Raw genomic sequence first — 13,738 nt, 5'->3', positions numbered from 1 at the left:
GCCTGTCCCAAAAGTCAAAGCAACCAACCTATGAAAACTGGAGGGTTGGGCTTTTTTTTTTCTTTTTTTTTTTAAAGGCCTGAATGAGGTGATATCGTCATGCTGACAGCTGAGAAGCAGGTCAGTCAGGTTCTTGGGTGCTCTATTACACAAGCAAGATACGACCAGCCCCACCTAATTTTGTTTCTCTGGCACCCTCCTGCTCAGTGGGACATCAGCACACCTAACCCAGCTGCTTTCTCTAATGCAAGGCAGACTCCTTCCAGCCAGAACAGCTGTGATACTTCAGTTCTTGTCTGTAAACACCGCCTAGACCTGAAGGTAAGTGTGTGCTGGATTACACAGGATCCCTAGTCTCTCATCCCTCGCTCTCTCGCTCTCTCTCTTACTTATTTACCAAATAGAATCAAAGCAAGTTGAACTTTTGGCAGAACAGCCTGGCAAGTACCTACAGAGACCCTTGTAAAGACAGGTAGTTGTTTCATTAAGTAATTACCTTCCAAACGAGCATCTGTGCTAAGTGAGTTAACTTTAAGAATTATTGCCAAATTTGCTAGATGATGAAACCAGCTGAAGAGTTAAATAAAAACCTTGCTTGAAACCTAAGTGACTACAAGAGAGAGTTTTCTTAAGTCAGATCTTAGTAAGTTTCAAAATGTTTAAAGTGGAAGTGGCTACATGAATCTAAATGAATATTTAGATTTAAAATATGCATTTGGTTCAAAGGTTCTTGCTAAAGTATTAGAATACGGTAGCTTTTGAAAAACAGTCTGCTAATGCAATGAATTATTAACCTTCTATATATCTTTCCCAAAGATTTTCTTAATTAAAAATTGGCAAAGTGATGTCTATGTATTATTTTACTTAGCATGGTATGTGTACATGTATAGCACTCAATGGAAATCTAAAAGGCTAAGACAGTCGCTGCAAAAGACATCCCATGGATCAAAGATGTGGATAAGTTTCTTAAATTTATTTTCAGTTTGTTCTGTGTAAGGCTTCTCTTATTAAAGGGATGCTGATTTACTGTTTAACACTTTCTAATCAGTCCATAGAGGCTGCTTCTACAGATAGTGAAACACGAGAGAAGGCTGAAAACCCCATGTTTGGAAATTTGGGTCCAGAATATTTATTTTAGAGACACAATCTTTCTAAGCTTAACACTCTTCCACCTAATTATTTCAGCATTGAAGTTTATGACTGAGAATGCCCAAGTTAGCAGTGAGTATGACATGGTATCTATTTTCCTGGGCTTATGCATTCCTCAGTCTTTTAATTAAAATGATTACAAACTTTTGAAATTTATTATTTCCTGAAAGAAAGTCATGTTTTTCCTTTTATTTGTTTCTTTCTTTTAAACTCAAATAAAGTGAAATGATGTGGGTCCTCAGGTATAATCCTACCTTCTGACTAGTTAAGTCTTCACACCCTTTCAAAACCCTCTTATAAAAGAGGCATTTCGAGAAGCATAATTCCTTATGTCTTCATTTACTGTGGTTCTTTCATCTAGGGACAGCAAAATACTGTCCAAGATTGGAAAGTCCGCTCAGTGTAACACTCAAGCTCTGCCTGGGATATTGGCTACACGTCAGACTGAGTTTCCTATGACAAAGACAAACAAAACTCATCTGTCTTAATTTTTAGCCAGAAACCTGTAAGAAGAATGATCACAGGCAACTGAGAGAGAAGTAGTACAGAATATACTCTTTAGTTATTTCACTACAGAAACATGTTTTTATATTATCCCCTCAGTGCAGCTAAAGTAATGTTTTTATTTAACATTTCTGATTTTGATTTAGTTTAGAATGACTAGCATTTCTTTTCCCTTGCATGGGTTGATTACCTGATAGAAACCAGGGTACCTCCTTATTTTTAAAGCTTGGAATAAAATGGGTATGACTTGGTTACAACAGGACGGCTGGGCAGAATAATAACTTTACGAACTTAAGGAGGAACAATTTTATGCACAGTAAGTGTGGATTTTCTTTCCTTAATGGCCACAGGTTTTTGGTTTTTTTTGTTTTTTTTCCCTCTCACCACCTCCTGAAGCCCTCTATACAAAAGTAGTAATGTGAAACCACTTTTTAGTGCCAACACCAAAGACAGGGGAGAAAATAGTTTTCATTTTCTTTGTATAAACGAATTATTTTTTTAAAAAAACCAGTGAAACTCACACTCTCCGAAAGTATATTTTAAAAGTTACTGAACATTAGAAACAATAAAAACATTTCAATATATACAGAAAGATTTAGAATCTTTGTTTCAGGTATCACAAATTGGATGGAAATCCTCTCTCTTTCTGTTCCCTTTATAATAATTCTCATCTTAGAAGTTTTTCAAGTTTGTAATGAGTTTATCTCTGTTCCTAGGTTACATCCTGAAAAGTCCTCTTAGGAATTTCCACCTAGGGGCAAGAAGGGGCAAAGAACAGAAGAAATGATGCTGCCTCGTCCTCCTGGTTCTCTCTCTCTCTCTCTCCAATTTCACTTCCTTTCATCCCCACATTCTCTCTGTCTCTACTGTGCACCTGGTTGACTGATGAACTTGGGAACACAGAAGCATGCCATCCATCACCCAGCATAGCTTTACACACAAATATACCACACAGTTTACATGTCTCAACTCTAGAGATGGAAAGAGGCTGCAAGAAAAGGGTAAAGGTAAAGAATATAGAGTACTTTTATTGTCCTCTGGAGCTTCTGTACCACTTCCATTAACCTTCCCTGCTTATAATGTGCTTGGTTCAATTCAGAATGGGGTCAAACTTAACCAAAATTGCCTAGTTCTTGCCCCAGCAAAAATCCAGGGCTGGGGTTCTGAATAGCTGATGGCTTCAATTCCTGGCTGCTTCTGTCCCTTTAAGATGAATGGACCTGAGTAAGAGGTGTAACCTTGTTCTCTTAGAAGCCAGAGAGCAGAAGCAAAGTTGTCCCCAGCTGCCAAGCTAGGACAACAGGAACGAATCAATATTCACAAAAGCCTTTCCCACAACTGTTTTAATTTTGGAATAAATGGCAAATAGCCTTCACAACATACTGTCTTATCCCACTCTTCCCTTTCTCTCTTTTCCCTGGAAATGAATTATAGGCAGTAACAGAATGCTTGGCTCATTGGGGGTGTTGATACCTTAGGTTTTCAAGTTACAATCAAAAGCTGGGTAAAGGGTAGCAAGATCCCCTTGGTGGTTCCATGTTACAAGCAAAGTGAAACAGGAACAACAAAACTCATTTTGTTGACTCTTGGTATGTGGATTCTCATTACTGGAAGGGAGCAAAAGCTCTATGCCACGTTCCTCATGTGACACTATGAGAAAATTAGATGAAAAGCTAAGGGTTGTTTTTTGCTCCCCTCTGGTAACCACTTCTTTAGGAAGAGAAAATAACCAGAAAGCCTAGGTTTAGGGAAAGCAATCAAACTGCCTAACAATAAGACAGGTGGCCAAGTACAATGCATAAACAAATCAGATCACTGGCAGTAGACAATGAAAAAGGTTATAACGTTTGCTATGAAACTGACAGAGTTCACAGGAAAGAGCTGTTTCTGAAAAGGTCCATGTACGAATTTTTAAACTAAATTGAATTGTATTTTAAATGTGCTAGGTGAAGCAACAGTGTAATGAAATATTGGTGAACTTCAGGTCCTGGGGATAATCATTCCTGTGTTGTTAATGTTAATCTGTAAATTACATGGTAAAAGTGTTTATCTAGAAACCATGGAGACAATTGTTGGGATTTTCTTAAATTAGGATAAAAGTGTACTTAGTATGTTTAAGAGGCACTTAAGGGAGAAGTCACTATTTTTCTAGTGTTTGAAAATGTGGGATTATCACCTGCTCTGGTTAAAATAAAATTTGGAGGATTTCATTATTTTTTATTATTCTGTGCTAAGAAAACATTTGTGGGAAGAGTTCTAAAAACCAGCTGATTACCAAATTCTATACTCCTTTGTAACTTTTGTTACATAGATGAGTGATTACTAGCTTTTAATGCCAAGGTCTGAATCCTAACCCTATCTTACAGCCACTAGCTATGTGTCCTTGAATACATTATTTACATTTTTTATGTCCCATTTAATTATCTGTAAAATAGGATTAATAATCCCTTCCTTATTGTTTGATTGTTTTTGTTAAGAATTAAATGAGAAAACATGCAAAGCATCTGATGTAATAGATGCATACTAGTAATATGTTTTCCAATTATGTTAACAATTTTTAGGATCTAAATGAATTTTCTTGATTATCACAGAAAAGTGAACGAAATATAAGTAAACAGAATTATCACAAATACAAATACCTATATAATCCCTACCAAGTGAAGAAACAGATTATTAGGAGCACACAGAAGTCCCTTTCATGCCCACTCAATCAACACTGTCTCCTTCCTTCCCACAAGTAACCACTTTCCTGACTTTTAACGTTCTAGTTTTTGAACTTTATAAACATGCAATCATACAGTACAACTGGCATTTTAAGCTCTGCATGATATTTGTGATAATCACTCATGTTACTGTATGCAACTCATCTGTGCATCTCGTTTATTTTTCATGTGCAAATATTAAACAGTTTATTATCCAACCTGTTACTGGTGGATGTTTAGGTTGGAGACACATAAATAATGCCCTTATGAATGTTCTTGTATGTCTGCCTGCTTGCTTTTTAAGTAGAACTTTCTTAAGTGATAAGCACAGGGCATGGAAATTACTATATCTTTTAAACCTTAGAAATCCACAGGTATAGACTGCTTGCTAAAAGTCTTTGGAGAAAAAAATATTATATCAGGATGTATTATAGATACGTCTAAGTTGTACCACTGTGTAAGTAATCATTAAGCAAGGAGAGGGGTACTTAAAACCACACGATAATCAGAGGGAGTAATTTAGAGGCTCCTAAGACCCTAGTGAAAAATCATCAAGGTTGAAAATATTTGTAAAAATTTCTGGGGGAGCTTTTAAGAAATGGCAATTAATGTTGGACATAAATAATAGCAGTTGCACCTCCTTCCTTTTCTTATCTCAGTCATCCTGGAGGCTTTTAGTGAAAAATAAGCTCTAAGGTCCAATTCAAAGAACATAAAATCAGTTCTCAGACTTTATTGCTTGAAGAGGAATAGTCTAACATTTTTTTACCTTTTTCAATTAAAAACACTTTATATTTTAGCACCTAATTAGGTTGGAGTCAGTAGACTTGGCTTTCAGTGCTGCTTCTAGCTTCCATTACTGGCCACTCTGAACCTTGGTTTCTTCATCTGCAAAATGGGGATAACGTGAGCTACTCTTTTTGTCTCAATGGATCATTGTGAGGCTCAAATGAGATGATATTATAAACTGTAAGACATTTATAGAAATATTATTATATTTTAATAAGAAGAAATGGAAGTTAACATTTACTAACTGCTTACTTTAGGCCAGATATTGTTTAGAGTACTTCTACATAAATCATTTCATTTAGTCTGCAGAACACTGTGAAGTCAGTATGATTATGATATTGATAAAGCAACTGCTTAATATGATGATTATTTTTCACATGTTATTCATGATAGAAACCAGAATTACAATTTAAATATAATTTCAAAACCTTTCCCCCATATCCTCCTATCTATGAATTGTGGCGCTTCCACACTTAAGAGGCAGGCAGAATGATGTCCCCAGATTGGAGGTCAGAACCATGGTTTCAAACTTCAACTCTGCCACAATCTAGTTAGGTACTTTTTTTCCACACACACTCACAACCAGATTCTTCATTTATACAATAAGGGAATGCAATGAAAGAATCCCCAATTCTAAAAGTCTTTCTGACTTTCTGTTATTTGGGATTAATAGGAAAAAGGGTAACATGAAGTAAACATGCTGTGAAAAAAGAGATGTTAACCTCAAATTCAAGTAACTCAAATTAGGAACTAATAAAATGTTTTCAAGTGGAGTTCCTGACTAACTCACTTTAAAGTGGTATGTTTACTGTATAATCAATAACATCATTTTCATAATAAATACTCCAAACTAAATCTTTATAAAGAACATTTTTTAAAAAATAGGTTGAAGAAAGCAGCCCTATATTACATTATTTTTAAAAAGTTACTTAGTAGTCCATATATTGTACAATACGTATGTGTGTGTGTGTGTATTTCAACTTGTCCCAAGCTAAATGGTCTTTGAAATAATGAAATAGTGTCTGGCTTGACAAAGATTTTGCATGGCATTCCCTAGAGGAAGAAAGAAAGAAATACCATATAGAAAGTAGAACTCAGTGAAATAGAACTCAGTGACTCTAGTTTTAATAAAATCCAAAGGAAACAAACTTTTGGAATAAAGAGTATGGTACTATCATGTCAGCATTATATCTCTGGATTTTTTTTATCACTTTAAAAATGTAGATCCATTTAAAAAAACCTCAATACTTCATTTAATAATTCAAATGGTCATTATTTTCTTTCAGATTCTCATTATTAACACCAATACCAAAGAAGATTACAATGTTGACTTCAGCCAAAATTCTGTTGATTTCAATTTTGTTTAGTTTACTACTATTTGGAAGCCATGGAGAAGGTCAAGAAATAAACACAACACAAAACACTGCAGAAGACTTAAAAACAAGGGAAAATCAATCTATTCCTTTGGAAAGTGAAGCAAATTCAACCTCAGATAAAGAAAATAGAGAAACCTCCCATCCCAAGGCAAGTAATTTCTCTTTTGGGGATCCATCAAATAAAACCCATGGAACAGATTTCTACCATAATTTGTCAACAGACTCTTCCAGTCTGAAACTCATGCCCACACTTTCCCCAAGCCCTCCCTTGAGCCACAGCTTTGTTTCTAAATTGCCTTGGAACTCATCCGTAGCAGATGAAAATCCTCTGCCAGTCTCAGCACCTCCCAATACTACAGCTATTGTATCTTCCGAAAACTTCACTCGGTCTTCGGTCAGTGATACCATGAAAGCTCCTGACAACAGTTCCATTACAGTTAGCAACCTCCCTTCAGGATCAAACACCATATCTGTGACCCCCATGATAATGGAAACAGATGGATGGCCTACCATGACTGGAGATAGCTTGGCGGGGTTTACTGCCTATCAAGAAACAACTTTATATCCCACCTTGAAATTCACCAATAATTCAAAAATCTTTCCAAATACATCAGACCCCCAAGAAGGTAAATATAAATGGATTTAATTTTCCTTTTGTGTGAAACTGAATCTCCAAATAAGTCATTACACCTAAGAAATGTACCACACTAGAAAAAAAGGAGACTGCAATAGCACAGGTGGTTCTCATTTTGGGAGAAGAAACCATGATATTCATAGTGAATAGTGAAGGGATTTTAGGGCTTAAGTCAGCATATACTAGTCATTACTGTATGGGAATGTGAGAATGTGATGAGACTGGGACAAAATGAGAAGTAGGTTAGATTGAAAAGAAACAGAAACTGAGGTAGTGGTACAGTTTTGAGATACTGGGTAATAATTTTTACTGCATTTCAGAAAGACTACCTGAAATTTCACAGGCTTTTAGGAATACGATACAACTGAAGTTTAAAAATATATGTATTTTTAAATATATATATTTTAAAAATATATAAAAATATATGTATTTTAAAAATTTAAACTCAACAGAAGAATACCCTCAATTTTTAGTTCAGTACCTACTGGACACCATAAAAATGGAATTCAGCTTTGAGTATCACAAGAAAATTGTGTTATGGGGACATTTCTGTTTCATTTATAGATTAGTCAAGCTTTAAAACATAAAGTGGAAAAGATCTCTAATATTTAATGAAAATTCATTCTATTTTATTTTCTCAGGTCTAACCATGTTTTTGTTTTCTGAATTAAAAAAAAATAACTCCTCTTTTCCCCCTCATGAACTCACTGATTTCCAATACAACTTATCTACAGATTATATTAGTGATATAAACACCAAATCATATAAACAAATTCCTATTTGAAAGTTGTTGTTAGTGTACAGGAAAAGTTTTAAATTCTGAAATCTAGGATTATTATAGTACTGCAACCAATATATTGTACGTACATATATTTTCATAATTTTAAGATATCTTTCCATTCATACATACTCTGATATTCCATCAGAAAGATTTTTTTTAAAAACTATTCTGTTTTGTCTTTCTAAACTTAATATACATATTGAGAATACTGAGTACTTAATCCTACCATTGCTCATTAATCAAAAAATACTTAGTTAACTTTGCTTCACTTTTATCTTGGTAAAAAATGTGCTGCTGTTAACCTTCCAACATGTTTTTTGTGTATAAATGGAATCTGATATAGAATTAGAGACCCTATAAGACCTCTTGCCTACCTAATTAATAAGCTTCTCAACAAAATTTTTTTAAACCTGAAAATAAAATGCACTAAGTATAAATCCAGGAAGCATTCAGTGATTTATTGATGACTTAGTCTTCAAATAAGGTGCTTGGTAAAGGGGATGATAGAATGAAATTTTGGACTCCTTTAACTCAGACCTACACATCTGTTCGCAATGTGCAAGGCACTGCAAACATCCTGCTTTGTTTGGTCTATTTGTTGTATTTGGAAATACCCTCTATCAGGATATATTTCTTTTTCTTCATAATGCCTTTTCACTTGGGGTTTGTGGATTCAATTCCTATTACCTACTTACTCCCATTAGCTTTTTACTTTTCAATTATTATAGAAACAAACTCAAAGCTTATCTCATCATTAAATTTCATCAGAGATTCAGAGTTGATTAAAAATGTAATATAGAATTCAACATAGAAATTAGATCTTAATAGAGAATACACATGGCATTTCAGTACTATTAGTGTTAATATGTAATGAGACAGTTATAAAACTAAAGCTTAGAAGTATTTCAAGATATTCAAATTTATTTATCAGGAAGCAAATTTTCCAATATATCCCCAAAACTCAGTACTTTATAAAACACACACACACACACACACACACACACACAATGTATATATATTTCTCTGTATATACATATCCATTATCTAATTTTAAACAAAGTGTTAAACATTCTTTGGTTACACAAAGTCCACATGTATATATTTCTGTTCTTTGAATAATTGTTTTCTATTTCTTATCTTTAAATTATTTTTTCTTTGTCCTCTAGAGAACAGAAATACAGGAGTAGTATTTGGGGCCATTTTAGGTGCTATTCTGGGTGCTTCATTGCTTAGTCTTGTTGGCTACTTGCTGTGTGGAAAAAGGAAAACAGACTCATTTTCCCATCGGCGACTTTATGACGACAGAAATGAACCAGGTAAAAACAACTTTCAGAACTTCACCTGTACACAGTGGTTTTAAGTAAGTGAAGTTGCTAACGTTCTCTGCGTTATCTAGAAGGGATTTAGAGATTCGTATGACAGAAACGAACTAAAGATTTATTCTGATCTATTCTCTCTTTCTCAAAGAACATAACCGAAATAACTATGGAACTGTGTGTGAAATTTTAAAACCATTTGGAACTGTTGCTCATCGCATCACAATTGGTTTTAAGTAATAATCCCAGAACCTAAAACATATCATTATAATTGAAAGATAATGGCATGATATTAAGAACAAAATGGCCAGTTTTGTTAGCAAGTAACTGGGAAGCCATTATTCACCATTGTTGGATCTCTTAGTAGCAGTAATTTGAACAATGATTTATTCTAATCTGGAGCTCTTGCAAAGTTTACACGTATACAATAGCCCTCTATTAATTATCTTAATGAGTCTCTAAAACAGAATTGCTAAAGGGTTGCATATTTGGGTAAATAAAGTCAGATAAACCTTAATTCAGAAATTTCCCAATCATGTGATGCAAAAAACCCACCACACATCTATGGATGAGAAATGTGTCTGCTAAGAATAAAGCACTGAGTTTGATCTTAATAATGCAGTAGTAATTAGGACAGAAATAAAATCACTTCAAATGCTTGATTCAACCCTTTTTTTCTCTAATATTTCCGGACAAAAAAAAAATCTGTTTTCTGGTTTACACAAGGGACTCTTGCTACCATAAAAAATAGTTAAATGCCCCTGTTGGGTCTCATTGATAAAGTCTTGTTGATTTTTGATAAGTTTGGAACATTACTGATATATTATTAATTTTCAAAATCAAATCCATTAATTGTAAATTAACTGAATTCTGTTTATGGGCTTCTAGCAATCCATAGAAAATAAAAACTATCACTTTTCAAAATTGAAGGATAGGATTTCAATCAACAGGGTTTTCCAAACTTTTTTTTTTTAACTTCAGAATATTTTCTTTAAATGTTATCACATGCAAAAGCTCAGTCTAACAGCTTGATATAATCTAAGATATTGTGATTGAGGCATAATGGAATAATTCAATCACACCACCTGTTTTACTCTTTCAGCTTTGAGACACCTTTCCCAAATTCCTAAGGTTCCTGGGGGTCCAATTTGTAAACAGAAGACTTAAGGAATAGGTAGGATATGAGAATACCTAGCTGAATAATTAGATTACTAGTCTAATTAGTAAGTAGTCCCTGCTTTAGTATTCAAATACCTAGTGCCCCAAGTTTTCTTTGAATTCAAGAACATAAAAGAAATAATAATTAGTTGTTTGTTGAAAATAAAAACAATCTCCAATATTATTAATCAGGATAATAACCTGGATCTCTCAGAAGGAAACATAAGATTTTACAAATTGTTTTCTTTCATCTCCATCTTCAATGGCTCACCCATAATGATATTAAGACACTTGGGAAAATAATGACACATTTTAAAATTAAAGCTCTTCACGTTTTAAAAATTATTTTTATACCAGAAGTAAACATTCTGAACATGTTGACAAGGCTCTGAATTCACAAGATTCAGAAGTCAATGAGACATGTCAATACTTCTTTATATAAAGTATTGCTATATTTCTGTCGTGATCTCTCCCTTAGTTCCTTTATTTTTGGACCACCAGCAGTGAAATTTTGGAAGTTAAACTGTTCATAGTTTTAGAAGAAAAATGTGGCTTGCAAAATATGTACTTATTTAAAATTCAAAACTAATCTCTGAAACTCCCATATAAAAAAGTGTCACTAACTCATCCAGAACAATTCCTACAGTTTAGCAGATGCCTGAGCATGCATCTTCCAGACTGTCACTATAAAGCAATTTTTTTGTTGCATTTTTAGTTCTGCGATTAGATAATGCACCGGAACCTTATGATGTGAGTTTTGGAAATTCTAGTTATTATAACCCCGCTGCGAATGATTCGTCTACACCAGCAGGCCGAGAAAATGCACGGGATGGCATTCCTATGGATGACATACCTCCACTGCGTACCTCAGTATAAAACTAAGGGGAAAAAGGCTTCAGATGGCAAATGTTCACTATATCCTGGCCTTTCAAATCCATCATCCAAAAGCTGAAGCAAGATCACTCTCGTGTGGCCTGTGCCAAAGAGAACTGTAAAAGCATGAGACGAGTAGCAGAAACATAGAGGATAAATCATCCAAAAGGTTTCCTTTCTTCCATTTCTCGCTGTGCTGAATCATCTATTGAGTAACCTTAACTTGTATTTTGGTCTGTTTTTTTCTTAGCAGGAAATGTTTGTGGAATTAGGTAAAACTGAAAGATTTCACCATGATTGCCCTGCCCGATAATTTAATTAAAAAATCCTTCAATGAAAATAGGGACCCCAAATTACATTTTTACTTTTTTGTGGTGGGGGGGGGTGGTGAATTGACTGTTCACTGCTCCCTGTGTAGTCATAATACCATATATCAAGATTGGCATTTTCCTGAAGGAAAATTGGAAGGGTGATTTTATTTTTTTTTAATTTTGACTTAAAGCTAGAAAGAGAGTATGGCACAGATTCTGTTCCTGGGAAATTAAAGTAACAGGAGTGAGAGGCTTGAATTCTAGTACATTTTACTTTTCTGTATCAGCAGGTACATAGTCAGCCCCTTGAGTTGCCAAGTTGACAGTGACTTTGCATTCAACAGACTACGGTACGAAAGCTGACCCTAACCAGGAAAGTAATCACTTCTCTTCAAAGCATCGGGAATTCCAATCTGTGGTTTACTTTAGGCCTCAATTAATTGGGTTCTTTAAAAACTCAGTGAGAAACTTAGTGAAAAAAGTCAGCCAATACATATACCTATACATAACTTTTACAGTTTTAAGATGTTAGATAGGAACAGGATTTATTTTGTATTAGACATTATTGCTCAATCATATATGGAATAGATTCTGCATCTCTAAGTGCATAAAATATAAGGTTAAAAATATATATAATGGAAGACTTAAGCAAACAAAACATTTTCTGAGTGTCACTTTCACAAGTGAAAATACAAGAAGCTTAATTTGGATTCTAGTATATTTCAGTTTGTTTTCAATTACTGCCCTTTTTGGCAGGAAAAATATACTCCACAGTATAGGAAGGTTGAGGCTTTAGGGATTATAAGATTAAATCAAGAGTTAAATTCCCAAAGAAGCCATGGATGTGTGAAGAGGGCATACGAAACAAGAGATTTTACTGTTGAATTGATACATAGTATGTGTGTTTGTGTGTGTGTGTGTGTATGGTGGGTATGAATAAACAAAGCAACAGCCTCAGAAAACGAGGGCCAAGAAGTAAGTAATGGAAGAACATACTTACCCCATATTGCCATAAAAATAGCAAAGAAGACTGTCCCTCCATTATCAAACAGATATGTTACCTTAGTGGAAAACAAACAAAAGTATTAGTCACACTTTTGGTTATAATAATCCAGTGATTACTGTTTGCATTTAGGTACTATTGATTTTCTTTCCCAATGGAATCACATTATTTTATAGTTTGCAAATATAAGATAGGCAATCCTTTCATGGGTCCTGCAACTTTTTCATGTGATTTTCTCATGGGGAGAGGTGAGGAATCAGCATTTCCCCCCTTCTCTTCTCTTTTCCCCTTTGACTCTACCTTCATTTCTGCTTAGAAGTGGTTCTCGTACCCTGAGGAAGTACTTGTGGGCCACAAATAGAAGCTACACAGAGAGTTTAAGAAGTTAGCTTTCCAGTGAAGGCACGCTTAGCTGCACTTCCTGTTAGCAAAACTTCCAGGATTGGGAGAGTTGCAAAATGCAGAATTCCATTAGTGATCCAGCACTTCCAAGGGAAAGGTATCACAGTGCTATCCCTACTCTCTGATGTCTTTCAGAATGTGCCATGGGTCATCAAGAAATTTCATAAATCACTGGACATTTAGGATATAGTCCAAGTGTTTTTTAATCAGACATGACCTGAAGTTTTATAAAGAACAATGTACAGTTATACAACATTATTGAATATACTTTTCAGGGTTGTAAGAATTGTTTGATTTTAATAAAGTATAAACTCAATTTACCTTTGCCTCTTTTTATTTGCGTAATGCCCTAACTATATTTATAATTTAGTGAGGGAGGTTAAACCAATATAGCGAAGCCAATGTATGTTTGGCAGTCATTTAAATACCATAGAAACTAAAGAGAAAATAGGGGCATTATCCTCACAGGAGTGAGAGGCCAATTGGGGGCTAAAGAACATTATTCTAAGGAAAGTGGGAGTAGAATGGTGTCCTCTTCGCTCAGTCTACAGTCTAGAGGCTGCTCAATGGGTGCATTAAAACAACATTAATGTGTATTTTAATTGTAACCTCTGGAACACGCTGTAAAATAATATAAAACAGATAAAGGTGGGATATATTTTCCTATTATGTAGCATTATTGAAAATTTTATTATACAAAAGATGTGCTCCTTTTGAAAGTTGGTGGATAGGTGCAAGAT

General features: G+C 34.5%; 2 protein-coding genes across 2 annotated transcripts in view; one reads left to right on the top strand and one right to left on the bottom strand.

Annotated features, from left to right (window-relative positions):
* The window catches only part of ANO3 (anoctamin 3), a 425,544-nt gene that overhangs the window by 59,087 nt on the left and 352,719 nt on the right, over positions 1-13,738 (bottom strand). The window contains exon 14 of the mRNA XM_059931289.1: positions 12,594-12,654. Coding sequence (XP_059787272.1) covers positions 12,594-12,654 — 61 coding nt within the window. The remainder of the gene's footprint in view (positions 1-12,593; positions 12,655-13,738) is intronic.
* MUC15 (mucin 15, cell surface associated) lies at positions 60-13,318 on the top strand. Its single transcript, XM_059931290.1, has 4 exons — positions 60-321; positions 6,431-7,146; positions 9,102-9,251; positions 11,125-13,318. The coding sequence occupies exons 2-4, from the start codon at positions 6,468-6,470 to the stop codon at positions 11,283-11,285; spliced, it is 990 nt and encodes a 329-aa protein (XP_059787273.1). The 5' UTR covers positions 60-321; positions 6,431-6,467; the 3' UTR covers positions 11,286-13,318.

This window comes from Balaenoptera ricei, chromosome 8 (assembly GCF_028023285.1).
Source record: "Balaenoptera ricei isolate mBalRic1 chromosome 8, mBalRic1.hap2, whole genome shotgun sequence".
Classification (NCBI taxonomy): Eukaryota; Metazoa; Chordata; class Mammalia; order Artiodactyla; family Balaenopteridae; genus Balaenoptera; species Balaenoptera ricei.
Note: the sequence above shows the minus strand (reverse complement) of the source record. Positions and strands in the feature narration are given on the sequence as shown.

Coding starts and splice junctions, on each gene's coding strand:
- MUC15 (XM_059931290.1), top strand. CDS start 6,468: ATGTTGACTTCAGCCAAAATTCTGTTGATTTCAATTTTGTTTAGTTTA. Junction 7,147..9,101: donor TACATCAGACCCCCAAGAAG/GTAAATATAAAT, acceptor TTTGTCCTCTAG/AGAACAGAAATACAGGAGTA. Junction 9,252..11,124: donor TGACGACAGAAATGAACCAG/GTAAAAACAACT, acceptor TTGCATTTTTAG/TTCTGCGATTAGATAATGCA.